The 27,937-nt window shown below is 44.4% G+C and overlaps 1 protein-coding gene across 2 annotated transcripts; it reads left to right on the top strand.

Annotated features, from left to right (window-relative positions):
• Window positions 1–38: 38 nt before the first annotated feature.
• Window positions 39–21,147, top strand: fam120c (family with sequence similarity 120 member C). Of its 2 annotated transcripts, none has more exons than XM_076740167.1 (17): window positions 39–1,601; window positions 3,854–4,100; window positions 4,298–4,380; window positions 5,182–5,310; window positions 6,303–6,405; window positions 6,563–6,636; window positions 7,009–7,283; window positions 9,172–9,334; window positions 9,429–9,512; window positions 9,726–9,897; window positions 11,502–11,751; window positions 12,100–12,214; window positions 12,586–12,795; window positions 13,605–13,845; window positions 14,578–14,713; window positions 17,178–17,241; window positions 17,408–21,147. In XM_076740167.1, the coding sequence occupies exons 1-17, from the start codon at window positions 1,086–1,088 to the stop codon at window positions 17,663–17,665; spliced, it is 3,120 nt and encodes a 1,039-aa protein (XP_076596282.1). In that variant the 5' UTR covers window positions 39–1,085; the 3' UTR covers window positions 17,666–21,147. The 2 variants fall into 2 exon arrangements, with proteins under 2 accessions (XP_076596282.1, XP_076596284.1); XM_076740169.1 differs by having other exon boundaries at window positions 46–1,601; window positions 7,090–7,283.
• The last annotated feature ends 6,790 nt before the right edge of the window (window positions 21,148–27,937 follow it).

Below are 27,937 nucleotides of genomic sequence, written 5' to 3'. Positions count from 1 at the left end.
CCCGCGGCCGCGCCTCCTCCCTCCACTCCCTCCGCCTTCCCTCCCACTCCACTGGGCCGCGAGGAAGTCGCAAGATGGCTGATGTCGCTTGGAAGTAATGTTCCCCTCTGCAACATGAAGCCGTGAGTGTGGAAGAAAGCGAGGGAGGCACCATCGGGCTTTTATTTTTCTTTTCTTTTAGTTACTTTTCTTTTATTTCGTCAAACATCCATCTCATTCCGCGTCGTGTCCGCCCCGGACTTGTCTTCGGGAGTTGACGCGTCAAATCACGCCGGGGACCCTGCCAGCAGCTAACAGCTAGCCACACAGTTAGCAAATGTTCGTACAGCTAGACAGCCAGCCAGGCACACAGCTTGTTAATTTGTTTTAATTGATATTCTGACACCTGCGAACCAACAGGCTACCGCTACACACGTGCTGAAATCTGCCTGAGGTAGCGCAGAATAAATGTCAAATATTTTAGCTGTCAGATAGAAATAACGATTTTGCAAGCTGCTCGGTTTAACATCATGTCCGCGAACTGGCCATCCAGCCTGTGGGTTGCTAACTAATGCGCAGTATTGCATCTGTTTCATGTGCACAAACCAGCAGGGTAATTGTTTTGTAGGCATTTCTCAGTAACATCCACCACCTTGCTGCATTTTCGTTTATTGCCGCCAACTAAAATTTTGAAGCTGGTTTGTTAAAGCCAAATTATGGGAGCAGGAAAAATGTTCAACTTTTTCTGGTTGTAGGTAGCTACACTGGCCTTGCTGGCATCTAACCAAAAATCCACAGGGATGGACACTCAACTGAGCACCCACGACCAAAACTGAGAAATTGGCATTTCAGGATCTCGGAATAAGTAACGTTGACTGACACACTCGTACAGCGGTGCATGGTGACTCATTTCACGGGTCCGTGTGACAGATAGGTTGTTTTGCTGGGTTAATTAAACTACAGTTAGTCACTACATCGGAGACCAGTTAGCTTGCCTGAAGTGCACAGCTAGCTACGGTCTCGCCCCACATCACATTACAAACACGGCGTACAGAACGTATTCAGAGCCCGCTCCCGGCCAGACACACAGGCTCAACAACACCGTCATGGGAGTGCAGGGTTTTCAAGAGTATCTAGAGAAGCGGTGTCCCGGGGCCGCAGTCCCGGTGGACCTCCTGAAGCTTGCCCGTACCGCGGCCCGCCAGCCCCCTCACCACCATCACCCACACCACCACCCACATCACCCCGGGCCCATGCCTCCCCCGCCCCCGCCTGCCAGGATCCTAATCGACGCTGACTCCGGCCTGCAGCGCCTCTACGGCGGCTACCAGACGGACTGGGTGTGCGGGGGCGAGTGGAACGCCATGCTGGGCTACCTGGCTGCCCTGTCACAGGCGTGCCTGTACCAGGGTGGCCTGGAGCTGGTCGTGGTTTTCAACGGCACATTGGGGAAGGAGCGCTGGCCCGAGTGGGCGCGGCGAGCTCAGGGCCAGCGACAGACGGCGCAGCTGATAGTCAACCACGTCGGCAGCAAGGCCACCCCGCCTCCACGGGCATGGTTCCTGCCCCCGGCCTGCCTCAGCCACTGCGTCCGCCTTGCTATGTTCCGCTTCCGAGTGCGGGTGAGAAATGTGTGAAGTTGTTTTATTGTGGTCATATGGCGTGCCGTGCATTTGGCACTTGCCCTTTTTGCACGCCCATTTATTAGCTTACATCACCAGCGCTGTTTAACTCCTTCCAGTTGGAGCAAGTGTAAGTACTCACTGAAATGAGTCAATGCAGAATTTTGTTGTTTAATGTCGTACACAGACACAGACCTGATCTGACAAGCTGGTTGTTTGGAGCAGCATAGATTTCTGCCTGTAGCCGGTGCCTGTAGCCGGTGCCTGCAGCGGGCCTGCGCTGCTCTCCTGGATGTTTTTGGGATGGTCTTCTGGGAGCAGGAACGTATTCAGTGCAACAGATTTTTTTTTTAGATATATGAAGCAGCGGCTGCTGGCTAAACCAGTCCGTGCATCCTTATTCAAGAGGGGCTCGAAGCATTTATTGTACAACATGACCTAGTCTAGCCTATATATTACATAACATGAACTCCATGAACCTGTCATGCATTGTTGAACAACTGCTGAGTGGATAGACTATTTATAGGTGCCCAGTACCTGACAGTGGTACATTTGTAATGACTTAACATGTGCATTTCAGTGGGATGGTGATTGAGAATATTTATCTCTGACACTGGCACAATAGTATTTGCTCTGATATAGCATATTGTAGTGTAATGGGAATGTACTATATCTGCCTCCCTCTACTATTATTAGCCTGCTATTTAGAATATGATAAGGTGAAATACAAACTATGTGTCATCTAACTCTGCAAAGCAGATACTTTGGGGCAAAGAATAACTTAACACGGTTTGTTTGAAAAGGAAATATGACTCATAACGTTATGTTGAAGGCCTGTCATGAATGCAGCTAAACTGCTTGATTGCCTCTCAGGGTTCCTCTTGTCAACTTTTGCCTGGCTGTCTCTTTTTTGCCTTTGATCTGCCTTCCCATCTGCTTGCATGCTAGTATTAAAAAGCACAGTGCCACAGTGTATGAGAGGATACTTGTTAGAATAGAAAAATCCCACCCACATTACAGTACAACACGTTCTGATGCTCTGTGTTCATGTACAGCATCATTACTCACAGTTCCCATGTGTACTTAGTTGTTTTTCCCTACCTGTATTCTGAAAACAGTCATATTACTGCAGCTTCAAGTATCTCTCCTCTGCTTCAATTACACTTATATTCAAGTCATTGCTTTTCCCCTCTGTGCTGCTATTGCTCTGGTGTCCTACTCAGCTTTACTTGTACTGCACGCACATTCAGTCTGTATTATGCTATATATTATTCTGATTGTTGAAATTTGTTATCAGCGTTATTGTTGGTGAGTGACACAAGAACTATTAAGCAGTCTCAACAAGTCTGCCATGAAAGAGATTCCTCATAATCAGCTTTGCCTTCTCTACCCCATATTGCGTTCATTTGAAGACAGAGATTTGACTACCAGCCCTTTAACTAGATTTTGAATGAAGTAACTGAAAGTAATTATTAGTTTTCACACTGATTAATACTGACGTTGATTAACAAGATTAACGTAGCAATTCTGGCATAATCGGGGAAACGCTCCTGCGCTCTGTGGCGTAACCATGCACCTCACCCACCAATTGTGTTCTGCATGAGTGTTCTCTGAAGCAATTATGCTTCCCTAGATCCTGGTATCCACATCTCCACCATTGATTTGGAACTGAGTGGCGCAGCACAAATTTTCTACATTTGTGTTTTTGCAAGCACACTGTTTGAAATAGTATCATTGTGGACTTTGGAGCTTAAGTATTTTGTTGGTATATAAAGTGTGTGAAGTGTCATTTCCACTGGCTGTTTGTGATCTCTGTCTTCATGAATTTACTATACGACAGTGACTGCTAGCATGGCAGCTAATCAGCTTCACAGAAGTCCATCTTTATGCTGTAATAATCAAATCATCTGCCAATTATTCTCTTGATTAATTGATTAGTTGTTTGATAAAGTTGGACATTTTTACTATAAAAATGGCTTATTTGTCAAAACAGTAGCAGTTTAATTTAAGATTTAGATTAATTTTCTGTAGCTAAACTGATCTGCTAGTCAAGCAGTTGTCATAGCTTTAAACTACTGTGCTCCTTTTTCTGGAAAAATGATGGCAAAAACTTCAAATCTGACACGTGGTAATCCAGAAAGGTCTCTGCAGAATGTGAACTTTTTCAAAAGGAGGTGCCATGTTTGAAATTCCACTCAGAGTTGGTGTTTTTAGGACACAGCAGTCTGAGTTTGTCCACTCTGCCTCGACAGGTTGTACAGACTCTGGAGGACCACCACCAGGAAGTGCTGTCTCTCTACAGAGACTTTGGATTTGCTGGCCTGATTGCTCAGGATTCTGAGTTTGCCCTCTGCAACGTACCCGCCTACTTCTCCTCACACGCGCTCAAACTGAGCTGGAACGGCAAGAACCTGACCACACACCAGTACCTGCTGTCTGAGGCCGCCAGGCAGCTCGGGCTCAAGACACAGCACCTGCCATGCTTTGCTGCTCTGCTGGGTGAGGAGCGGCACTCTCGCATACGTCAGCCTAGACGCACAAATACACAAAATCAAACCTGCATCCCACATTTCTCTTTGACGCTCTGTCACTGAAACACGCGCCTCTACCTGCGAGTTGTATTTTTGGCACCGCTCTTTGTCTGACGTCCTTGTTCATTGACACAGCAAACATTTGAAAGCGCTTCTCTCTTGCAGGAAATCATATTCTGCCTGATGAGGACCTGGCTGCCTTCCACTGGAGTCTGCTGGGACCAGAACACCCACTAGCTTCTCTCAAGGTACCGTATGTTTCTAAGTCTAAAGTCTGCAAACCACAGCTTGCTCTGAGAACATAGTAGCTGTAATATTCATGTCATACTGTAATTAGTCAGAACTAATAACGTGTGAGCCATGATTTATCTCAAATGTTAACAGAATCAGATATTATAATTTTTAGAGAAAAGCTTCCAGATTCTGTAATTTTCTCTCATTTACTGGTTAATTTGCTGTTGCTAGCTGCTCCTCTTTCACAATAAAAGCCTTTCAGTGGTTTGGGGCCATAATGTGTTACCTTTCCCATCAACATAAGGCTTTTATTGTGAAACATCTGCAGGAAATGTTGACTATTTGGTTATGTTAAAATATAGTGCAAATGCCTACTGTAATGGTATCATCTTTGTAAATGGAACGCAGCCAAACTCTGTAGAAGGCCATCATCTTGTAATTTGAGGAGCTCGGTCCATTTGTTGGGCCCTAAAGCTATTTAAAAACTAGCAAACGTCCAGTCCTGCCTTTTATCTGTCATCTGTCTCATCTGATCTTTGTGTTTACTTTGTCTTTTAACATCTTGCGACCATATTGGAAATAAGTGTTTTCACTTTCATCTGCTATCCTTTGGATGTCTTAATTAATTTTTTTCTGTCTGGTGATCCATAAATTAATGAATCTAGTAACATAGCTTTATAATCAGTAGTTATACATTTTTTACAATAAACTGCTAAATCATACAGATGCATATGTTCATGCGCCTCTTTCATAGTATTACTCATCACCCAACCAGGTGCATGTGGATTAAAACCTTTGTACTGTTGCTGTCTCAGGTGCGAGCCCACCAGTTGGTGCTGCCGCCCTGTGAGGTGGTGATCAAGGCCGTCTCAGAGTACGTCTCCTCCATCAAAGACCTGGGAAACCTCGACGCCATTGCCAGAGATGTCTTCAAACAGTCACAGGTAGGTCATGTGGGCGCCGCCCTTTTTCAGTGATTATCACTACATTGGTCAACCTCTTTGTTTATTTTGATTTGAGTTGAGAAAAAATTAAATATAGTGTAATTAACATTTCAAAATGTGAAAAAAATGCTTTGATTCTGGATAATGAACATGCTCGTCATTAATTTTTCTGACCTTAAAGACCAGCTGTTGTTGATGGTAAAATAGTTCATTTCTGCTGACACAACACCTGAGTCAGCAGGTCCACTTCTTCACACATTAGTGCAAAACCACAGCCTGACAACACACCTTATAGAAATCCATGTGCTTACCAGAAACATCTAGTTTCAGTTCATCAGAGGAAGCTGCTGCAGTGTTTCTAGTGTTGACTACACATAAAAGACACATTTGCAAATTTCTAATCTTGGTCTCCAGTCATGTTGAGTTCAGCAGCATCTTATCAAATCTGCTTCCTTATCCCTTTCAAATCTATTTATATACCATATGTCTTTTCACTGCTCTGTGACATCCGTTGACCCTGTCTCGTCTCATTTGTCCTCTCGTGTTTGCTTCATTTGGTGGCTGAACTAAGACTGCTGTAGTGGCTAAAACAGCCATTGAAACACATGAAACAATTATTTTATTCACGTTTTGGTTAATTTACAGAGAATTAAATAACAGTGGGTTTTATAATTGTTTCATCTTTTGTTAATATGGTAGTTTTCAGAGCAAAAATGCTAAAAATTCAGATGTTCCAGCTTCTCATATGTGAAGATTTTGTGCTTTTGTCAAATGTGACAGTAAACTGAATATCGTTTTGGATGTTGGACTGAAATTTGAGGACGGATTCAGTCATATTAACTCTTTATCATTTAGCCAACATCAACAAAATAAATCACTGCTTTAGCTGAGGAATTACTCAGAGAATTACTCAGCAATTACTCAGCACTTTTCACTGTCATAATCCCAGCATGATACTGAGTAAACATACTGCTTTGTTTCCTCCCTTCCAGTCTCGTATGGAGGACAAAGTGGAGCGATTCAAGAAAGCGGTGGAGTATTTCTCAGCTGCCTCCAAACCACGCTCGCCCAACATGGGGCCCTCCTCTTTCATCTGTGAGTCGTAAACTGCTGAGGAACCAAGTTTAGAAAATAGAGCCAATAGTCTGCATCATTATGTAATCGTTTTTGGCTTACTAAATACGCATTTATGGGAAAAGAAAAAAACAAAAACACAAAACGTAATTTCTTTTTCCTGTCTCTCCCTGCTTAGTACCTGGGTTTGGACCCAATCCATTTGGGGGACCACCTGGCCACATGGGACCGATGCAGCCTGGAAAGAATCAGGTAGGTCCCTTATCTTGGTAATCCTCCGTCCTCTTTGAAGTGGCTGTAATTTGTTCTGTGCTCTACATGAGTCTACATGTAGTGGAGTGGATTAAGTTTTTGGCTCTTTGAAATCCCGTTGTGGCATGTGCTCATTTAGGGGAAAAACTGGCTAAGGGAGGAGGGTGCAGTCCTTTCCATCCCAAATCCCCCCACCAGCTTTGATTAGATGGTTCTAGTTTGATCTGAAATAAAATAGGACAGTACTAGTTCCCATCCCTGAGACGTCGTCTCTGCCTCCCTCCCCTCTCTCTTTCCTGGGCTCCTTCTTTTCTTGTCTGCTCCCGTGCTTCTTTTCTTCCTTTCCTCTCCTCTCCTCTCTGTCCATCACAGTTCCCTCCTCCCCAGGTTCCGGGGTTAAAGCCACCCTATCCAAATGCTCCATATGGACCTGGCTCCACCCCTCTGTTCCAGAACCCACCACCACCATCCCAAGACTGCAACGATTCACTGACGAGCAAGATGGGCTTCTCTGATTGGTCAGCTCCATATGATTCCACTCAGGGGGGAAGTCGATTACCCAATCATCACACCAGCACTCAGTCTGGTCCCTCTCCGTCTCCTTCCTCGTCATCAGATGGAGATGAACCCAACGACAGCAACGCAAAGTAAGACGCGCACTCGTGTTTACCTTTTCAGCCAAACTGTTTGCTGTCTAATTAGAGTTGAGTGAAGAGAGAGACTTTGGCATTTTAGGTGGAGCAAAGCACTTCACATAACATGTTTTGACTAATCATAAGGAGAGCTTAGCTTTCACGGTATGTAGGCAGCTTGCACTTTACAACAGTAATGTCCATGAGGAAGACATAATGGACTTCTTTCACTCAAAGAGGTGGCGGTTAGCTGGTTGGTCAACTAGTTTCTTAAAGTCTGTTGCATGTCTTGGAAACTAATTTTATTTTTAGAATTCCACATTTTGTTGTTGTGGCTTCAACGCTGTAGCTTGCTGTTGCCAGCAGAGCAGAAAGCTCACTGGAATATGAGAGGGAACTCCATTTTAGGCGATCTATTGTCTAAATGTGATGTCAGTTTAACATGTTGGTGTCTGAAGGCCCTTAAATTAAGTCCCAGTAACTTGAAGACTGCAACAAAACAAGGTAAAATACACCGAAAGAAATGCTGCAGTGATTAATTGATGAGTCGATCAACAGAAAAATAAAAACTTGACCAGCATGTTAACCCACTCTCACTGAGACCAACGTGAAGGCGGCCATTGCTAGCTTCTCAGGCTAACACATCTGTTATCAGATCTGTCATCGCTCCTCTCTCTTATTAGCAAAAAGTGACACAAAATATTCCAGTAGCAGCTTTTTTAGCCGACGCTGACTAATCTCAGAACCAGTCAGCTGTTGATGATTTAGCCTGTAAGGGCAACAGCCAATGTTGCTGAGCTTTTGGCATAGACAGCACATATCCAGATGAGGTATGAGGGATATTCAGGCCAAGGCTTCGTCAGGCATCGGTCATTGTTTACAGTCCGATCAGCAACTTATTTTAGGTCCTGTTGACATTCTGACTGATCTCTACAAACAGATATCTGCATATAAGAGATGAGTTATGAGATTGAATTTTGGCCAATGTGTTTGCTTCCTTTGCTCTCCTCATGGACTCAAACTTGTTTGTTTTATACTATTTGTACTATAAGCAGAAACCAGAATGCTTCAGATACCAAACTCTTGCATTTGCCGATGTTTGTTTATATGTTAGACGCTGACCGTCACTTTCACCTGTTACAACGTCAAACGCCAGCAGCAGCAGGTCATATCAGCTGGCACTAATGGGGGAGGATGAGGGAGAACCTCCCCTCTGTAACTCTGTAGTTTCTCCAGCAGAGTGATCACTCCTCTCTGTCAGGTCTCATCACATTCTGCCAGTGAAACTTTCATTCACATCACACTAGTTACTTCAGCTTGTAAATGTGGCATTTTTCAACGAGGATCAAGTAGCTTATAAAAATTGGGTGCCAAAATTAGTAAGCTGCACCTGTTACTTTAATGTGTCGGGTATATTTAATCAGCATTTAGGTAAGTATAAGGATCAGATTGGACTCCCTAAAGCCGGTGGAACATCGGATGAGCCCTTTGCAAAATGCAGTGCATCCGTAGCATCTCTGTATCACGTGCACTTGTTGACTGAGTGATTTTTTGTCAACAAGCTTAGGGTGTAAAGTAGCCCAGCTACAGCTTAGAGATTCAGGGATTACCGCTGAGGAGGAGGACGGTGCAGCAGGGGAAACTATGTACTAAGGAGGATACACGTGATTTTGGAATTTTTGTCTCCTCATGTTTTCTTGACCATCAGTCTTCCAGAACTATGGTTTAAGATAGGGACACTTTGGACTTGTTGTGGGTGTGTTAAGTTTCTGAGAGGCTTGTGTTACTGAAACACTGTGAGCATCGACACAAGCTGTGCTAAAGGGAACGTTTTCTCTGCAGACACTTTAACATGGTGCACATGCACACGTGAACTAAACCTTCCTCTAAACCCTCTCCTCAGCCATTTGACGGACAAGCCCTCTCGGTGGGAGGACACTGCTGGAAGGGGGGGCTCGGCCTCTGGAGACGGTTCCCAAGGCAACGGGAGTGGGTCAAACATTCCGTCACTGTTGTCTATGGCGACGCGGAGTCACATGGACATAACCACACCCCCTCTGCCTCAGGTGTGTGTCCGTGAGACATTTAAAAAACAGAACGGCACGTCCCGGTCGGTGTGTAAAAGCCTTTTGTCACCGTGTTTCCCGTTTGTTCATTCAGGTCAGTGCTGAGGTTCTTCGTGTGGCCGAGCACAGACACAGGAGAGGACTGATGTACCCCCAGATTTTCCACATATTGACCAAGGTAAACTTTCCCTCAGATGACGTCCGTGTTTTATCTGTTCTTGCATTTGTCTTTGCAAGACCCTTAAGTCATCTTTTTTGGGTAAACAAGGCTTATAAAAATGCCGATAGAGGTAATATACTGTACCGACCATGTCAGAGCTTTCAGTCCTGCCTTCTTTCGCTCTTACTATCACATTTGTCCTTACTGTCATCTTCCCACTGTGCACCCCAGGGAGAGATGAAGATGCCAGTGTGTATAGAGGATGAGTGTAACTCTGAGCTGCCTCCCGCCTCCCTGCTGTTCCGTGCTGCCAGACAGTATGCATACGGCGTCCTCTTCAGTCTGGCTGAAACACACCGTCGCCTGGAGAGGCTCGCTCTCCGCAAGAGGGCTCCCCTGGAAGGTAGGTCCTGGGACATGGTAGATGGAGTCCATAGATGAGGGCAGCAGTGATGCCATATGTTGTTTGGGAATCCAGCCAAAGGTTGAAGTTTTCCACAGATTTCCAACATGGAGATAACTGTAACTGTATATTTTCCCTTCGCCGGGGTTGATGAAGCTGCATTAGAATGAGGGTGAAATTCACATCTTCCCACTTGAGCTCTGAAATATTGTCCTCTGGGCATCCAGTTAACTCCAAGATCGGTGTTTGTTTTTTATATTTAGATTACAATGTGTGTCAAGTAGCTAATAACCTGTTGTGGCCTAATTTTTGAGGAAAGCTTTGATTATTTTGTCACGTGAACCTCGGGTATACAGATATTGAATATATGTTAATTGTTAACTGTACGTGCTGCTGCCTGAAAGTCTGACTCGTCGAGCTGAGCTCTTAGCTGGCAGGAGAGATGCTGTGTGGTGAACTGGAAGCAGGACTGTTTATAAAAATGAGAAATATCTATGAATTGAGAAAAAGCATGAAGCACAAGACAAATGGAATATGGAAGATGAACCCCTTCCTTTCAGTGGCTTGGTTTGAAGTGCTGGCTTTGATCAGCCTTGATATATTGCATTGATTGGATCATGTGGATGCTGGGTGATTTTTCTGGTTATCACAGTGCCTCATAGCCTCCAACAAGCCTTCATGTGGTAGACACTCAGTTTCTCCAGTTGGACTCTTGCTGGGCCGCACCAGTAAAATGTGTTGACCGTCACTAACGTCTTTTTCTTGCCTTCTTGTTTTCTCTCTTCCCTTTACGCATGAGAGGTGGATTTGTTGTGGTTATATATCTGCTGACTTGTCAGACAACTAGTTAAGGAAGGGGCCACTTCTTACAAAAGGTTTGCAGCTTCTCTGAAGACTTCCCACGGCGACATTTTGACTTGCCAAACAGAGATGCAGATTCTAACATTAATGCTGGCTGTATTCCATGTTGGTGTACCAGCTGCAGGGCCCTGCCATGGTGCGTGCTGACATGTCTAAATGCAATGGTGCTATCCGTGTTGTAGTGAGACTTACTTACCATTAGAATTGAACAGCTATGACAATTTCAGGACATTGATATATTATTATATTATTATTATATTTTTGAAAATATCATCATATATGTGAAACACCAGGAGGAGTTTGTTTGCTGGTTTGGCTGTTTGCTTTAAGGACGTATCAATAAATACACAATACAATAAAGACTTATCACAACAGAAGGCAAAACGTTACATCATCAATCATCTGATCCACTTCCTCAATTCATGCGCGGTCATTGTTGCTGCGTCATGCATTTTTTACTCCATCCACGAGACCCAATCCACCCCAAGAGGGAGTGAGACGCCACCTGGACACGGCGAGAGAGGTGTCCCCTGGTTTATCAACATACAGCCATTTCACTTAAGGCGTATCTAACACGGATGTATGGATGTGCATTAAACTGTCTTTGGACCTGTTCATACGTGTCAGCTGTCACTCTGTTAGCAGAGAATCCAATGTTCTGCAGTGCAGCTCGTAAACGTTCCTCTGAAATATAACAGCACCCATTTTTATACCACCATACGTCTCTTGCCTCTGTGTGACAGTTCCTCCAGTGATTGTCAAAGAATGGAGCAGCGGTAAAGCCAAGTCAGCCCTGACTCCAGAGCTGGTTCCGGCCCTGTGTTTCCGGGAGTGGACCTGCCCCAACCTGCGGCGGCTGTGGTTGGGTCGTGCCAGTGAGGACCGCTCCAGGAGAACCAGGGCCTTCCTGGCCTGCCTACGCTCTGACTGCCCAGCCCTTCTAAACCCAGCACAGGTCCCACAGCATCTGCTGCTCATGTGCTGCGTGCTCAGGTATGACGGTGCACTGCACCACTGCTGGTTGATTTATAGTCAGATAAGCATTGTGTATGGCTCTGAGGGAGCAAAGGCTGTAACTGTGGCCTTGTGGCTGCGCGGCGTGTGATACGGATGGTCAGGGGACAGTGGGAGACAATGACTGACCACCCCTCGGTGTAGCATGCACAGCGCATGAGGAGTTACTGTCAGACTCTCTGAAGCTTCCTCACTCGAAGCACATTTGTGGCCCTTTGAGAGAGTCACTGTGTGGGTACCGGTGTTGTTGTTTTTAGCTCAGTTAGCATCATCCACTTCAGTTCAGTGTTCTGTTCTACAGTGAGCTTTGTTTTCCTTCTCTCTCAGGTATATGATGCAGTGGCCTGGGGGAAGGATCCTCCAGAGACATGAGCTAGATGCCTTTCTGGCTCAGGCTGTTTCCAGCCAGCTCTACGAACCCGACCAGCTACAGGAGCTCAAGGTAAGCCTTCACTCCCTCACTGTCAGATCATCATTCATCAGGGTTTTTTCCACAAATGTTTCTGCACACAGTTCTCACTTTATTTCTAGTCCTCTTGTTTTTTTTCTGCTTCTGCTTTGTTTTGGTTGATTAACGACTAATGTGGAAACTCAGCGGTACAGCTGCCGGATGTAAGACTCTTACTACACCCCTTTTGGGTGTTACAAGCAAATTTCTTTCATTTAGAAGCAACGAAAGGTCGCACGCATCATGTGTGCCCACGTGCCACGCGTCCAGGACGTCATGACTCACAGCTCTACGACTCGTCTCTGCGTGCCGCTTGCACTTTAAACATGCTGTAATTTTACATTTGTGTGTTTTGTGTCTGTCAGGTGGAGAAGGTGGATGCCCGTGGCGTACAGCTGGCTTCTCTCTTTATGGCCGGCGTTGACACAGCACTGTTCATCAATGATGTGTGTGGCCAGCCGCTGCCATGGGAACACTGCTGTCCCTGGGGCTTTTTTGACGGCAAACTGTTCCAGAGCAAACTGGCCCGGGCCGCCCGCGACCGGGCCGCCCTGCTGGACATGTGCGAGGGGCAGGTACGACCCTGAGTGTGTTTGTGCATGAGAGCCTGTGGTAGCCTGGTGGTGGGCAGAAGTGACCTGGGGATATGATAGACGTGTCTTTTTGAGTCATCCAGTCATCCAGTAGCTAGACCAGCTTATCCTTTTAGAGCAGGGCCTCTCAAAGTCCAGACCTCGGTTCACACCTCGTGTTTGAAAAGGCGACAATACCTGATGATGTGAAGCATTTTCTGCTTTGAAATACATTTTCTGTTGACCAATAAATGTTAGTGACGTTGAATACATCGTGCAGCTGGCGATCATTCACAGCGTCCTGTCCCCAGGTGAATGTGGTTTTAATTTTCCCGTGGTTGAAGTCGTTGTCATGAACGTTAACTGTTGCAGAGAGAGAGAGAGCGTTGTTGTTTCTACTGAATTCAACTCACTAACGTTACGTCGGAGAGTTGCTATCCGTGTCATCTTCCTCTAGCTCACAGTAACTGGTCTAGATGTAGCTGTGATAATACGTACGAGGCAGAATTAACTGTCTGAGCTTTGGCTGCCTCAGTTTCATGCTGGCCCAATCACGAGTTGTGACATTGATTAATTGATTAAGTGTGAAATTGTCCAATTGTTCCAGACCTCTGACCTTCAACAAACATCGGATGTGGGCCTTTGAATAATAAGTTTGAGAACCCCTTTTCTTACAGCTTCCTTCATTCATTCATTTAACAAAATATGCCTGCATCAGCCTCGAGACATCACAGGACGTGTCCACTGCTCAGTGTCTCTGCTCAGACATTCCCTCTGAACGGCTCAGTCACAGTTGTCTTTCTGCTCTGCAGGAGGAGCTTGTGTCCAAGGTCGAGAAGATGCGTCAGGCAATCCTCGAGGGCATCAACCTGTCCCGCCCTCCTCCGCCTCCCCCTCCTCTTCCACCTCCTGCCTTCCTCCCCCCTGCCATGGTGCCCCCTTTCTACCCCATGCCTCCACTCTACCCACCTCGCCCCATGGGCGGCATGCCCCCTCATCATCACCCACATCATCCACATCATCCTGCGCAGCACAGACCCAGAGCCTTCCCAGGTACAGAGATGCTTTCTTTTCATCTAGTAGGTTTTCAACACACTTACATGGATGAAAGCTTTCTCTTTGTCCCAATGACGTACTACACTCTAATTCTCAGCAGCTTCTGAGTACGGTGTGCATTGAGTATATTCAGCGTTCATTCCACAAAACAGATTTTTCAGTGTTGAGGCGTTGATGTATACTATTGTCCCACAATGCAATGCATAAAGCGAATGGAGGAGGTGTTGACAGCTGGAGAAACAAATTGTGGATGGTGATGAGGCAGGAACATCAAAAACAACAGAATGTGAAATGTGTGGAAAACATTTTGCAGTTTTTTGTTGAGTTTGATTTGCAATGAATGAAGCTTTTCATAAGGAATAAAAGGCATTAAGACAAAATATAAAAGAAATAAAGAAATGTAAGTACTCTTTAAAAATTTTACAAGACGATGAAAGTAATCTAAAATAGAATTCAACAGTTTAAACATAAAAGTTACAGTTGCAGCACAAGATATGAATAAATAGGCATCAATAGCACTTTCAGTTTGTTCCAGATATGTGCTTCATAAAACTGTGCATGTATTTGTATGTTAGTATAAAGGAGTAAAACATTGTGTTTTCTTGTATAATAACTGCAGAAAACAGTGTAATAGTCTGTAGTACATATCATATGCAGTTCTTATGTAGTTTGAAGCTACAGATTCTCAGCAGTCAGTCTCAGTAATCACTTCTTCTCTTCTTTGTTCAGGCATCCAGTCCATCCCCCCTCAGGGAGGGAAACTGGAGATAGCTGGCATGGTTGTTGGCCAGTGGGCTGGGAACAAACCAGTCCGTGGGAGAGGGGGGTTCAACATGCAGGTGGTGTCAGTGGGAGCAGGGAGAGGGTGAGTACGATGATGATGCTGTTGATCAGCACAGCTAATGACGTTCTTGCCTTTTTAACATCATCTTTCCAAAATGCGCTGCTGTCATTAGGACTCAGAACACTGAAATACTATTTAGCCATAGTGATTAGCATTAGCATGCATTTATATTAAACAGGTTGTTGTGTATTACTGCTAGAGCCAATAAGCTCAAAAGAAAATATTTCCTCCGTCTCGGACCAGAGAGAGGCAGAGCAGTTTGTAAGTCATTGCAGCCACTGCAGTACCTGAAGATGAATAACCACAACAAAGCACATTCAAGAGCACCGTCCTCGATTATGCATCAGTATTGACTGAAACACACACCACACAGCGTTTGCACTGTGTTTTCGTCAGCATTGGAGTTTTTTACAGCCTAACAGAGATCCTGCGTATCTGGCAGTTCACCTAACTGCTCTTGATTAAAGTCGCTGCTTGAGGAACAAAAAGCCAGCAAACTGTGTGAAAGGACGCAGCTTTTTCAGTGTGGAAGCCCGTTCAGCTGAACGTGGGGCGAGCGTCGTCGAGCGTCCTCTGTCACAGTTTCACTATGCAGTGTGTGCTCTTCAACAGGCGCATTCATTTTATAGTTTGTAGTCATTTTACCATTTCCTGTTTCACAAGCTTAAATGCACATTTTCTGCTCATCTGATGTAATTGATGCTGTACCTGAAGATGACAAGCTTCATTCTTTCTCTGCAGTCACTCATTTTAAATGTCAGTATAGCCGATCTCACAGTGCGCCTGCAGTCATTAAGCTGTGTTTATGCTTATTTTATATGACAATGTCACAATCTTAAGTTAATATCTTGTCTGAAGCTCAGCAGCTTGAAATGAGTTTTATTTATTTATGAGCCACGGTCAGTTTTCATACTCATTCCTTTACCTGACAACAGAAACAGAAAAATATGTAAATGACAACAACTCTGTTGGGAATTCAGCTGCATTAAACACAGTGATGGTGATCACAGAGAGGAAGAGCAGTCAAGACCTGTGCTGTGCTAGTTAATGAAAAATAGGAATTAGCTAGATACTACTTACCTCATTAACTAGATTACTTTCTTGATTGTGATAAGTGACTCTTTAGTTACTTCTTTAAAGCTTGAAATGCTGCCGTTGGCCAGTGTGATATGACCAAAGTCTCAGGAGCTGATATCAGTCATTTCATGTGCAGATAATGATAAACAACATGTCACGATGTGGCATTTACAATGAGGTACGTAACAAAATGGAAAACATTCATGTGCGAAATGTGAAAAGGTAAAAATACAACACTTTTCTAGTGTAGTTGGGAGCAGAATAACCCTGCGTCTCAGTCTGGGCTTTGTTTTAAGCACTGGACTACCTTTGAGGCCTCTCATGCGTAGACTCTCTCCATGCTGTTCAACGCGAGCCTTGCGTAGGTGGTAAAAGAGGCAGGTGGTGTTTCAGCCTGCTGTGGGGGCCGGTCTGCGGAATAACTTTCAAAGTGCAGTTTTCTGGTCCGTGTCAGACTTTTCATAGCTAAACCGCGTCCACACGGCAGGAGAAGCCTCCTCTCTTTGGTCTCAGCTCCTCGTTGGCTGATCGGAGGTCTTCTCCTGGTTGAATGACCAGACTCTGTGTCACTTTCGCTCTCCTCCATGTTTGTTTCTTTACTGCTTTCATCTGTGCCACACGGAAGAACCCAAATGATGAAATATTTCCCATAATGCACGCCTTGTGCTGGACTGTGTCTGTTCCTAACGTGGTGTTTTTTTGTGCTGGTTTATAGTTTTAACCATCCGTGACGTGGCTGTAACCTTTCTTGACTCCAGTTGTATTTTGTTACTGTGTTTTCTACGGTATTTCTTTATAATATACTGCATTAGTCTGCTCTGAAGATGAAAGTAACGAGGCCATTTAAATTTCAGTTAATGTAATTACTTTATTTAACTTGAGAAACTACTTCAGAGGTGTGATCTGCTCTAGTTAAAATGTGACGTTCGGATGCTCTGTGCGTTAGCTGTGACAGTCTTCTGTGTGTTGGTCAGCTGGTCTCTTAATGTCACACGTGTCTCTGGCCGATGGCATATTCAAGTAATTCACCCTCATGTTGCAAAGCTAATTGTTTTAGACAAAATTTGCCCAAATGCTTGATTTTTTTTTGATGAACTACAAGATAATTTCAGTTTACTCGTGCTGTACACTGTCGGGTGCTGCTCTGTGTCCTCACAGTTGAGTTCAACTTTTTCGTTTGGATATTAGAAATAATGGCTTTCGGTGTTGTCTGTTGGACGGGTCACAGTGTGAAGAAGGATTTCTGTGGTTTGAGTGAATCTGCTTGTCAAAGCTCACCAGAGTTGAACCTGATTTACTTCAAACAAACTCGGGGTGAAATCCGTCTTGAATGCTGGTGGGATTGAGCCTTGAAATCAGACATACTGGTCATACTGGTTTTGTTGATCTTTCCGTGTCTTCGTCACAGGAGGGGTAAAGAGATTCCAGCAAAAGTAAGGGGAGTGAAGAAGGCACCTGCCAACAGAACACAGGTGGGACTCAAGCAACAGACCAAACTACACACAAAGTTTGGTGGTACATTTTCGTGTAGTACATCTTGTAGTACGTTTTCACATATGAGTAGCGTTGGTCACATTCTTGCTCGCCATCATGTCTCCTGCTGTTCAGTTAAAACTCTGTCCAACTGTCGTCCTCCAGACGTCGTCGCCACCCCCATCCAGCACTCCCCCAAAGCCCTCAGAGGAGGCGGGCTCCACGCCAGAGGTTGCGACCCAGCAGCTGAACGGCAGCTCAGCAGCCTCCGCCATCGGCCAGCCATTGGAGCTGGCCCCCCTGGCCCAGCCAATCCCGTGTGCCTTAGCCAGCAGAGACAACCAATCAGAGGGGGTGGAAGTGGAGGCCCCCTGTTGCCTTGACGACTGCCCGTCAGACGGAGCACTACAGAAGGAGGAGTGATGGCATCCCTCCCAGGATGCACTGCTCTGAGAGAGTTCTCTGTGTTCGACTGCCTTTCCCTGTTTTTGTAGCCCCGCCTGCTAGCTGTGCACATGATCACACGGAGCAGGAAGTGACGCGAGGCTCCTCCTCGTCCTCTCTGCTGCTCCCTGTGATTGGCTCGAGCAGTTAGCTGTTACTTCCTTTTTAGTTTTCTCATGTGGTTTTACATTGTTTTATGAAGAGAGGTTTTCTCCATGAGTCTGTAAGCGCCCCACCCCTCAAAAATCCTAAATGCCTCCCTCCCGCACTCAGAGTAAAATAAGCTTGAAGCCCCGCCCCCCCCATGACCCGCCACTGAAACGAGCCCCCTAGTACGTATGGGTATCTGTAGAGTTTGAATTTCTTATTTTGTGTCTTTAATGGTCCCATTGTTTGAATCTCTGCACACAGATGTTAAGCTTGCGGTTACGGTGACAGATTGGATGTGGTTTCCATGGTTACAGCATCTAGGCCTGGTCGCCGTGGTTGGTAATTTTGTGTTAATGCGGATTGTCGCCATGGCCGTCTCATGTGAGGTTTGTCTTGCATGAATTCAGATGTTCAGAGTTTGAAAGGAAGTGACGCACCATTGTTCTGTGCAGTGACCTCGTTCCCAAACTCTGCAGGCTAGCAGCTCTGCTAAACACACCGTGTTAGTATTCTTACTAGCATCGAACCCCATTTTTGATTGGTTTTCTATGACGGGAGCGTTTCTGCACCGCCATGGTATTCGTGTACCATCTTACTTTGACCTATGTAGCAAAGCCTAGTGCTTAGCTGTGCTAAGAGACCCCATGAATTTATGCACCTTAAGCCCCAAAGTATGCAAGATATTACCCCGCTCCTCCAAAAAAAAAAGAAAAGTGCATTATTATATTATCCTCCCATCCTCCTTGTCCCTTTGTCCCAAAGCTTTGATTGTATTTTCCCAACAGAAGCACTTAATGTTATATTTAAATATGAATTTGAACAAGCCCCTATACAGGTGAATTGACAGTCTGTGAGGGGTGTCCCCTGCGCATAAGTAAATCATTATGACATGTAGAACTACATTTTAAGGTAGAGATCTATTTGAGAGACGTCAGAATGTGAACAGAGTGGTTTCAGACAAAGAAGCACTTTGTTTTAAAAATGTTAAACCACACTGGACAGTCCTCTACCAGGTGATAAAGAAACGAAAAACTCTGAGGCACCTTCTGGAGTTAAGGCCAAAAAGAAAAGAAACGCTGCCCAGCAAAAGATGGAAATGAATGGTGAGGATTTCGGGGAACTGCTGCCAGACAGAGTTCCCTTCAGAGTGGCCTCACGTTCAATCAAGAACTTTGCAATGAGCCTGAAAGGACTCCTGATTGTCCACGTCAAGGATTCCTGGGAGTCGTTTCAGATTTCTAAAAAGTTATTTCCAAAGTGTATTTTAACGGGGCTCGCCGACCGAGGCGGCCTGCGATAGAAAAGAGGCGTGGCAACGACGCCTCAAAGATCCCTCCACCCTCTGGTGGTGATTGAGCGACTGTTGTCATGAGAATAGCCCAACACCAGGAGCTGCTGCCCCGCACGGCTCCGGTGTGTCACTTTAGACCAGCAGTTAGCACTTCCCCGCCCTGAAGCGCCTCAGCCGAACACGGCGGGGGCTGAACGGGTCGGATCACATGACAGGAGAGAGAGAGAGAGGCCTCATGGCGGACCCGAGTGTGCCGCTCACAATCTGAGACTTCGAAGATGATGAATTGTTTTATTAGAGCACTTATGTTTGTAGAGAATGAGACGTGTCCCCCATAGTAGATTTCATCTGACTACGGAAATACAACTTACCAATCAACTGGTAGCACAACTGCAAATGTAAAAGCAGTAGACTGACAGTAGACCTGAGAGATGCTGGCCATGAACATTGCAATCTCTATAAACTTACTAAGAGAGGTTGACATGAGCTCACTATGTTAAAAAGAAAAGGCAAGTCAACAAGAAGCACCTTATTTTCTTACTATGTTGATGACTTGTGCTCTATCGTGTGCCACAAAAATTGACATGGAAAAAGCTCTTCTGAAATGCCATTTTGAAGGAAAAAACCCTGACTATACAGTGTATGTAAGTGTTAATGTAGTCGCGTCAGACATCCCCTCAGTTATGAACTCAACCATTACAGTGAAACGCTGACAGTTCACCCAGCCGTGAGCGTAGGCCTGCGCTCGTCATCGCGAGGCTGGGCCACGCCGCCGTCTCTTACACCAACACCAAACGAAATCAGAGGTTCGGACTTGTTAGCCGTTGTTGGTAGGGATTAAGCATGCAAGCGCTGTAGGTGTTTATAGGTTAAGAGTAGGTAACAGCGTCGGGCTAAACACAGGACTGTAATACAGACACCACGACTAGGCTAGAGAATATAGCTCCACTGGCCGAAATACTAAGTCTAGAATTACTAGGAGTCATATACTTAACTGCTTTCAACTTTTGACATTAGTACAAATATGTGTATCGCAGCAGTACATGTTAGAAGATGGCTTTTCTGCGGCGAGCCAGAGTGTGATCTGGTGTACGATGCCCTCTCTCGATTCGCTCGCCAGACAACAGTCACGAACACACACACACACACACACACACACACACACATGCAGAACACAAACACACACACACTTACACACACACAGGACAGACAGGTACACTCAGTCGCATCTGTTACCAGCAGCATTCTCTCTGCTTTTGTGCCGAAGTGATTTTGTGCAGTTTCAGTTCCCAGTGGAGTGGTCGTCAGTTCATCAGAGATCATTTGGTAACACATTCTACTGACACTCGAAATCCCACACGCTCAAGTCTGCATGGACGGATCAAAAGTACATGTTAGAGGTGTCAGGCAGGCACAGAAACAACCATCTGTACACACATTAGCACGCACACACACACACACACACACAGATACATAGATGTTAAACCCTGAGTTACACAGTAGCTAGTATGGAAAAAAGAAGTCAACACAACACATGATGTAGTGTCCCTCTCTTGTCCTTGTCTGTTTTAGTTCGATAGATATTTGATCAGTGATTTTTATGCTTGTTATCCTAACCCCCCTCCCCCTCCCTGCTATGACACTTTTTCTCACCCCTCCTTCCTCTCCACCCCCAGACTGTTCATTCATTCTTTCCTCCGCCCTCCGATCTTCCTCATAGAGTACATGCAGCCTCACACACACACACACACACACACACACCCACTGATTCTCATTGAAAGCAATCACACACAAGTACACTCAGATATTTGACACACAGGTTAAACCCCCCCCACCCCGTACTTCAGTTCTCTTCTTTCGCTCTTACCACCTCCCTCTCTGCCTCTCCTTTAGCCCTTAGGACCGTTTCTATTGGCCGTTTTCTCTTTTCTCTTCGGGCTGCCCTGCCCCTTAATCAACCCAACTAACAGTAAAGGTTATATTAACGTTGATAATCAGTTTCTGTATGTATCTAGCCAGAGTCTGGAAAAAAAAATCTGAAAAAAAAAATCAAAACGGTTTTATTCAATTGTGCAAATGTGTTTTTCTTACTATTTTTAATGTTATTACATCTAATCTAATCCTTCTACCATTGCTTCAGTTAGTACTGAAATACGCTTAGCCAACCTAGAGATTTGAACTGTAATGATTGCGAGTTTCCTTACCTGTATTTTATATGGCATCTTTAGACCACCGTTTATTATGTACGTAAGTAAATATTGCCCGTTTTTCGAATTGAAAACGTCGTCTGCACTATGTATTATGATTCTCATAATATCTGTGACAACAATTTTGTGGTCGACTCTATCAATCTGAGCTGAACTCTGCGCCCTTGCACAAAGCAGCGAAACATCTCTTGTAAACACCTGAGAACCAAAGTACACCTAGCATCCCCCCCACTCCCTATAAAGCCCCCTATAGTCCCCCGCCCCCCCGCGACGTTGATGGTTTGCCCCCCAAGTAACAAGTTTTCTGATGAGTATGATTCTATATGTTATGACATTACAGCACGTGTGATTTATCTGACAAGTGTGTGAGGTAACGGTGTTTTCAAACACTGTGGTTGTGGTGGAGACGCAGACAGACAGGGAAAAAGGAAGGAAGTGTGTTTGTGTGGACAGCGGGCGAGCGAGCGGGCAGGTTTAGTCACGTGACCCGAAGCGTTTAGGCTCTCTGGGTAAATTCACCACTCCTGTCGCTCGCTCAGTTTTAGCTTCTTCAGTGACTGAATTTAGGCCTGTGCGACCCCCCGCACACGCTGACCTCAGATCTGCACGAATACACAGGAAGGAATGACACCTGACAAATATGCTTTCAGTCGTGCTGGGGTTTTGGCGCCCTCTTTTGCATTTTTCTTACGTGTTGTGCTCTCTCAAACTTGCCTTTAACTTCCCAGATTCAGAACGATAGAGCAACTTCGTACCGTACTGAGTCTCTTCAGACGTGGGCGCGGAGGCCGAAAGGGGCTGAATTTTCCTCCAAAAACAAACCTGAGATCAGTTTGCCTCCAGATATCTCGTGAAATGTGGAGCGCGAGCAAGAAATAATCAACCTGTACAATGAAGAAAAAAAAAGACTTCAAACAATAAGTCTATAAAGAGAAAATAACTGATTAATCTGCAGCTACAGCCCTTTTAAGGAAGAACGTCAAACGCTGCAGTTTCAGCTTTTCGGTTGATTTCATGTCTTGTAGAGCTGCAGTGGTTATTTGATTGACGCAAAATATATCAGCAACAATTACGAAAAATTGTTTGGTCATTTGGAAAAAGCAAAAATCCAAAACACTTTGTGGTTGGAGCATCTGAAATGTGAGAAATTGATGCTTTTCTTCGCCTTTTATTGGAGGAAACTGAAAATATTTGGGTTTTCAACTGCTAGTTGAACAAAACAAGTTCATCACGCTGAGCTTCAGGAAAAACATGACGGGCATGTTTCTGTGCTTGCTGACAGTTTTCAGAAAAAATAATCAATCGTGAGAATAACCCTCCACTGCAGCCCTGATTTCTTTTTTATGTGACGAAATCTTTGGACTGTTTCACAGACAGAAGCAGCAGTTTAATGGCGTCACCAAAGACACTGGAAGTGATGGACAGTTCATGCTGCAGTTATAGACCAAACTGTTAATTAGTTATATGAGAAAGTGATGCACAGATTAATCGGTAATGCAGATAATCACTGCAGCCCTAAAAGACTCACGACGGTGGCCTTGTCAGCAAATTACCATCCATGGTTGAGAACTTTCTCTAAGAAAGAAATCTCAGCCGAAGTTGTCGTGAGGAAGATTCAGCCTCTGTGCGACGGATGAAATAAGAGCATCCTGCCTCCCTGCCTACGCAAACGAGAGCGTCTCTGAAGAGCTTGACAATGTAAAGAGAACCAAAAGTCCCAGAATAGAAATGTACAATGTAGTGTTATAGACGTTAAACAGTGTTATTGTCTGTCATACAGAATGTGGAAAGGAGTCATCGGTTGTACCTGTTCTGATCTATTTGCAGGGTTCTCACAGCATTTTGCCCAGTCTGAATAAAGGTCCCTATTCTGTCTGTCTCTCTCTACACTGCCACTCCCCCCCTCAAAAGCCCCCCAAGCTCCAGTATATTCCCCCAGCCCCCCATGGTTGAGTCCCAGCGAGGGGCTCGCGTTGATCATTGTGGGCCATTTCACGTCGGTCAGTCACGCCCTCAGCCTCAAGTGTACCAATGCATGTACTTCTGTACCCAGGGCCACCCAAAACTATCTGTGCAGCAAAAAGTGTTCAAATTCATCCATAATATTATTGTTATAGAAATATTATCATCATCATTATTGCTGTTATAATTATGGTTGGTATAATTTGTCATCATTGTTAGCATTATGGAAGCACCAGACTGTTTGTGGAAAGATGAGAAAAAGAAAGCTTTTTTTTTTTTTTTTTTTTTTTTTTTTTAAATTGTCTGGCTGTTGGTGGTCTGATCTCACAGAGGGAGGGGAGGAATGGTTCAGAAAGAGACAAAGATGGCAGTCATGTTTGTACTGGTTGGGAAATGACTTACAGTGCTGAAATAAAATTTATTCTTTTAGTAAAAAAAAGTTTGTCGTGTCCAGTGAATGCTGATTTATCTTGGCTTTGATTTTCAAAGCTTAAAGGCTGAGTGGAGAGCAGGACGATCACTATAATTATGAAAGTGAAAACAAAGAAATTACAATTTCTTAATTAACTGAGTAGAGTTAATTTTAATAACTACTGATTTGGAGATTTAAAAGACCTCTTGAGAAAAATGCTCAGATGCTTATGTCTGTGACAAATATGAAGCTACAGCTAGCAGCTGGTTATCTTATCTTAGCTTAGCATAAAGGCTAAGGTATCAACCTGCCTGTGAGCCACTGGTAGGAAGTACAGAAGTACATTTAATCAAGTACTCAAGCATAATTTTAGGCACTACAAGGGCCATTCTGCATAACGAGTACTTTTTCTTTTGTCACTGTACGTGTATTTTGATGCTTATACTTTTGTACTTTCACTCAAGTAAATTTCTAATTTTGTGAAGTATTGTTACACTGTGGTATTGCTAATTCTACTTCACTTTATTTAATGAAAATATTCAACGTCATAAATCTAATAGTATTCAGACGTTGCTATGATGTAATCAGTGGTGGTTACATGACAGGTAAAACTAAAATATTAAGGAAATACTTCATTACTAGTCCTGAATTCAAAAGCTTACTTAAGTAAACATACAGAATATTATCAGTCAAACATACTTGAAGTATACAAAAGTACACACACTCATCATGCAGCAGAGCAGCCTGTCAGTGTCACATGGAGTTATGTAGTACGTGTCATGGAAAGACTCAATAAAGAAAACAAGTACAGTATACTGCAGTTAGGATTTATTGCATGCAACAGGATCACTATGCACAACATTAACTACTTTCCAAACTTTTAAAAGGTTGATGCCAGTTCTAGTCTTTAATACCAGCATTTATAAGCACTGCTACTGCACTGTCCTACTGTACTCAGCTACAAGGACATGTTCAAGTGTTAAATTAGATGCAGTATTTGTCAAAAGGTATAATTTTTCTTGTAAAAATATATTTAATTTTATTACAGCTGTATTTTACAGGATTGTCACTATCTGTTCATACACCAACCCCCTACTTATGGGCGGCCATGGGAGCTGTTGTTGATGAATGCATTAATTAAACTGGGTTTCAGATTCTAAAAGCTGAACAGGATAAACGCTCCTCGTTGACATTCGCTCGGTCACGCTGCGCTTGAAGTCTCGTTGTGGGCGCGCGCCACACGCCCGTAAATCTCGAGATATTTACGCGTGACATCAGCACTGAGCGCGCTACCACAAACCCGCTCCGCTAGCTGGAAAGATGGCGAGGGTACTGTGCGGAGCTACATGAAGGCTTGAGGTAAAAACCCGCATCTCTGCTCTGGCACCCACACAGACGAAGAGGCGGGGAGAAGCACTCAGTCATTCAGTGGAGGGAGGGAAACGAGACTTTCTGAAGCACTGAATCACTGTGTAGTAAGTGTGTTGGAAATTGTTTCGAAGCATGTTACTGTGAAAATGGCGACATCTGCTGGCCGGACTGTTGGTCCTGTATTTGTAAATCTGAGATCATGATGAAACAGTGAGCGTATATGTGGTTTTACTGCTTTTATCGCTGTTGTTTTGTTCGATAAAGCGAATATGAAAAACCGGTTAACTTTTAAACAGAGTCTACGAACCTGTTTTTAAAATACACATTAACAAGAATACACCGCATTCAAAACCAGCGCCACATCAATGTGACACGAGCGTGACGTAGGAGGCCTCGTTTGCGGGAGGGGAGGGGGGGGTGGTCACGTGATTTTTGGCGTGGTGAAGCGAGGCATCGAAACATCTCGCTGCGATACTTTTGCTTTGAAAGGTCGATACCGTGTGCGGAGAGTCTGCTTCGACCGTAACATCACTACGGTTCGTGATGCGGACGACGCGGACAGCAGCGGGCCTGTGAGGACGTGCGGGACGGCGGATGTGACAGCAGTCGGGCTGAGAGGTCGAGAACCGCCAATTCCAGCTAGCTGTCAGCTAGCTTGTTAACAGTGTCGGCTAGCTGGCTAGCTGACTTCCAAGGCAGGCTGCTGGTGCTGCAGTGAAAAGCTAATTTAACTACCTTGCAACAACAGCGGCTGGTTTTCGTGCTTACTCATATTAAAGCACCGTCGTGCTGCCAGGAAGGGCTCGTTTGCCTGAACCAAGCAGCTAACGGTGACTAGCTTAAAAGGCTGAGATGGTGCCCAGGTTAGCTTGTTAGCCTCACCTGATTTAGGATACAAGCGATCAGCAGGAAATGTTAGCGGTCGCTCTCTGATTGTTGTTCGTTTGATATGCGTTGGTGGTGAAGCCAGTTCGTCATGTCCTCCTCCTTTTATAGTATTTTTTTTCCCCTGTTCCTCAGGCGCTGTTGAGGTATTGGAGACCCTCCTCAAGGACAGGAAGCCTCTTGAGAAGTAGGCTCCATCATTTTCTGAGGATCGGTCTTCTCGCATCTGTTTCTTTCACTCCTGTCAGATACGTAACCAGAAACTTAATGAAAGCGAACAGTGTAACAGGGGTGCTGTGATTTTCTTGTGTGGAGTCAGGTCTCAAATTTAGAAGAGGTAAAATACAAAGATGTGGACTCCAGAGAAGAAGTGGAGCTGTGGGATGAGGTAGTAGTTTGTATAGTTTTAGGATCACACCAGATCTGGGAGATAACTATACAGCCTACTGTCTTTCTCACGGCGACCAAACCATCACCTACATGAAGGAGACTGCCAGCCTATCTATATCTACAGTTGCCACGGTGACAGAAGCTTCTGTTGCTGTTGGTGACCAACCATCCTCCAAAATGACATCATGAATGTTGGATTCATTTCGCTGCTGTCTTCTGTGTCTTGCCGTGCTCGTGTGTCCCTGGCTGCTGACAAAGTGGACGCCTGTCTCACAGATAATCAGACTAATACTCAGTCTGTGTTTTACTTCAGCCTCTTTTTTTTTCCTCCCAGCCTTAGAAGGAGAAACCTTCGCTCAGTAAAATCAGCTGAACTGTACATGTTTAATATTAAGGATCAATCCTACTGTAAGGATGGAGCAACTTTAGGTCAATATTAAGTTTTTTCTGTTTGCCAGGGCAGATGTGTGTGTAGCTGTGCTGTGGTGAGGTAGTAAGTTGTGTTGTTGTGGGGTTTGGGATATTGCAACCCCTATTTTGGAGATACAACTATACAACTTACTGCCTTCCATAATGTGGCAGCATGATGCACTTTGTTCCAGCTGCTGCAGCGTGTGCAGGCATGTACACCCTTTGTCTTTTTCACAGTCTTTGTTGTCGCTGTTGGGTAAGATAGTAAATATTTAGATTTTCTGGAAAAAGTTTTTTTTTTTTTTGTTAATTAGATCAGAGACGGGTTTTAAATTGACAGAAAATGTATCTGCAGTGAATTGATTAACTGTTGAAATGGCAAAATTTACTCGTTCTAGCTTCTCCAATGTGGGTCTTTGCTGTACTCTCCTCTGTGCAATTTTACTAAATTAGGGCCGCAACAGTTATTTTAATCAGTCATTAATCTGCTGATTATTCTTCAAGTAACTGTTTGGTATAAAATGTCAGAAAGTAATGAAAAATTCTCACAGCCAGAGATGCTTTGAGATGATCAGCAGTTGCAAACCCAGATCTGTTCATCCTAAAGAGATTATAACACAGAGAAAAGCTGCAGCTGGAGGCTGGAGTTTCTGACTGAAACCATTAATCACTTATCAGTTTTCTGTTGGATCGACAAACCTTTGAGGCTTTGAATCAAATATATTGGGGTTGTGAACTGTGAGTTTGACCAAAGGATGAATTGCTTCATCAAGAAAGTAAATGACAGATTAACTGATGTGGAGAAAAGCTAAGTGCGCCCCCTGTCCATTTTCACCATGTAAGGAAGCTCTGCCAGAAATCCTGATTCATTTTATTTTATTTTTTTGTTATTGTCACAGACTCCTAACCTGATTGTAGAACAGTCAAATGACTGGATGTTTTAAATGCTGTGTTTCCGCTTTAAAATAAAGAATATGTCTCTAATGGTTGTAAATGTTGTTTATGTGCTTTGCTGTATGAAATATTTAGACATTTATTTAGTCAAATGAAGGAAATCTAAATTAATGTGTCAAACAACAGGTGGTTTATTCTCTAAACTGTTTTAAACCCGAATGGCTTCCAGCATTGACCTTGTAAAAGTCCAAATTTGCTTTAGAAATCCTCCTGAAGCA

The sequence above is a fragment of the Chaetodon auriga genome, chromosome 10 (genome assembly GCF_051107435.1).
Source record: "Chaetodon auriga isolate fChaAug3 chromosome 10, fChaAug3.hap1, whole genome shotgun sequence".
Classification (NCBI taxonomy): domain Eukaryota; kingdom Metazoa; phylum Chordata; class Actinopteri; order Chaetodontiformes; family Chaetodontidae; genus Chaetodon; species Chaetodon auriga.
Note: the sequence above shows the minus strand (reverse complement) of the source record. Positions and strands in the feature narration are given on the sequence as shown.

Bases quoted from the DNA above. Each gene is read 5' to 3' on its own strand.
- fam120c (XM_076740167.1), top strand. From the start codon at position 1,086: ATGGGAGTGCAGGGTTTTCAAGAGTATCTAGAGAAGCGGTGTCCCGGG. The intron at 9,335-9,428 runs GTGTGTGTCCGT...TTGTTCATTCAG, and splicing joins CCACACCCCCTCTGCCTCAG to GTCAGTGCTGAGGTTCTTCG. The intron at 17,242-17,407 runs GTGGGACTCAAG...GTCGTCCTCCAG, and splicing joins CACCTGCCAACAGAACACAG to ACGTCGTCGCCACCCCCATC.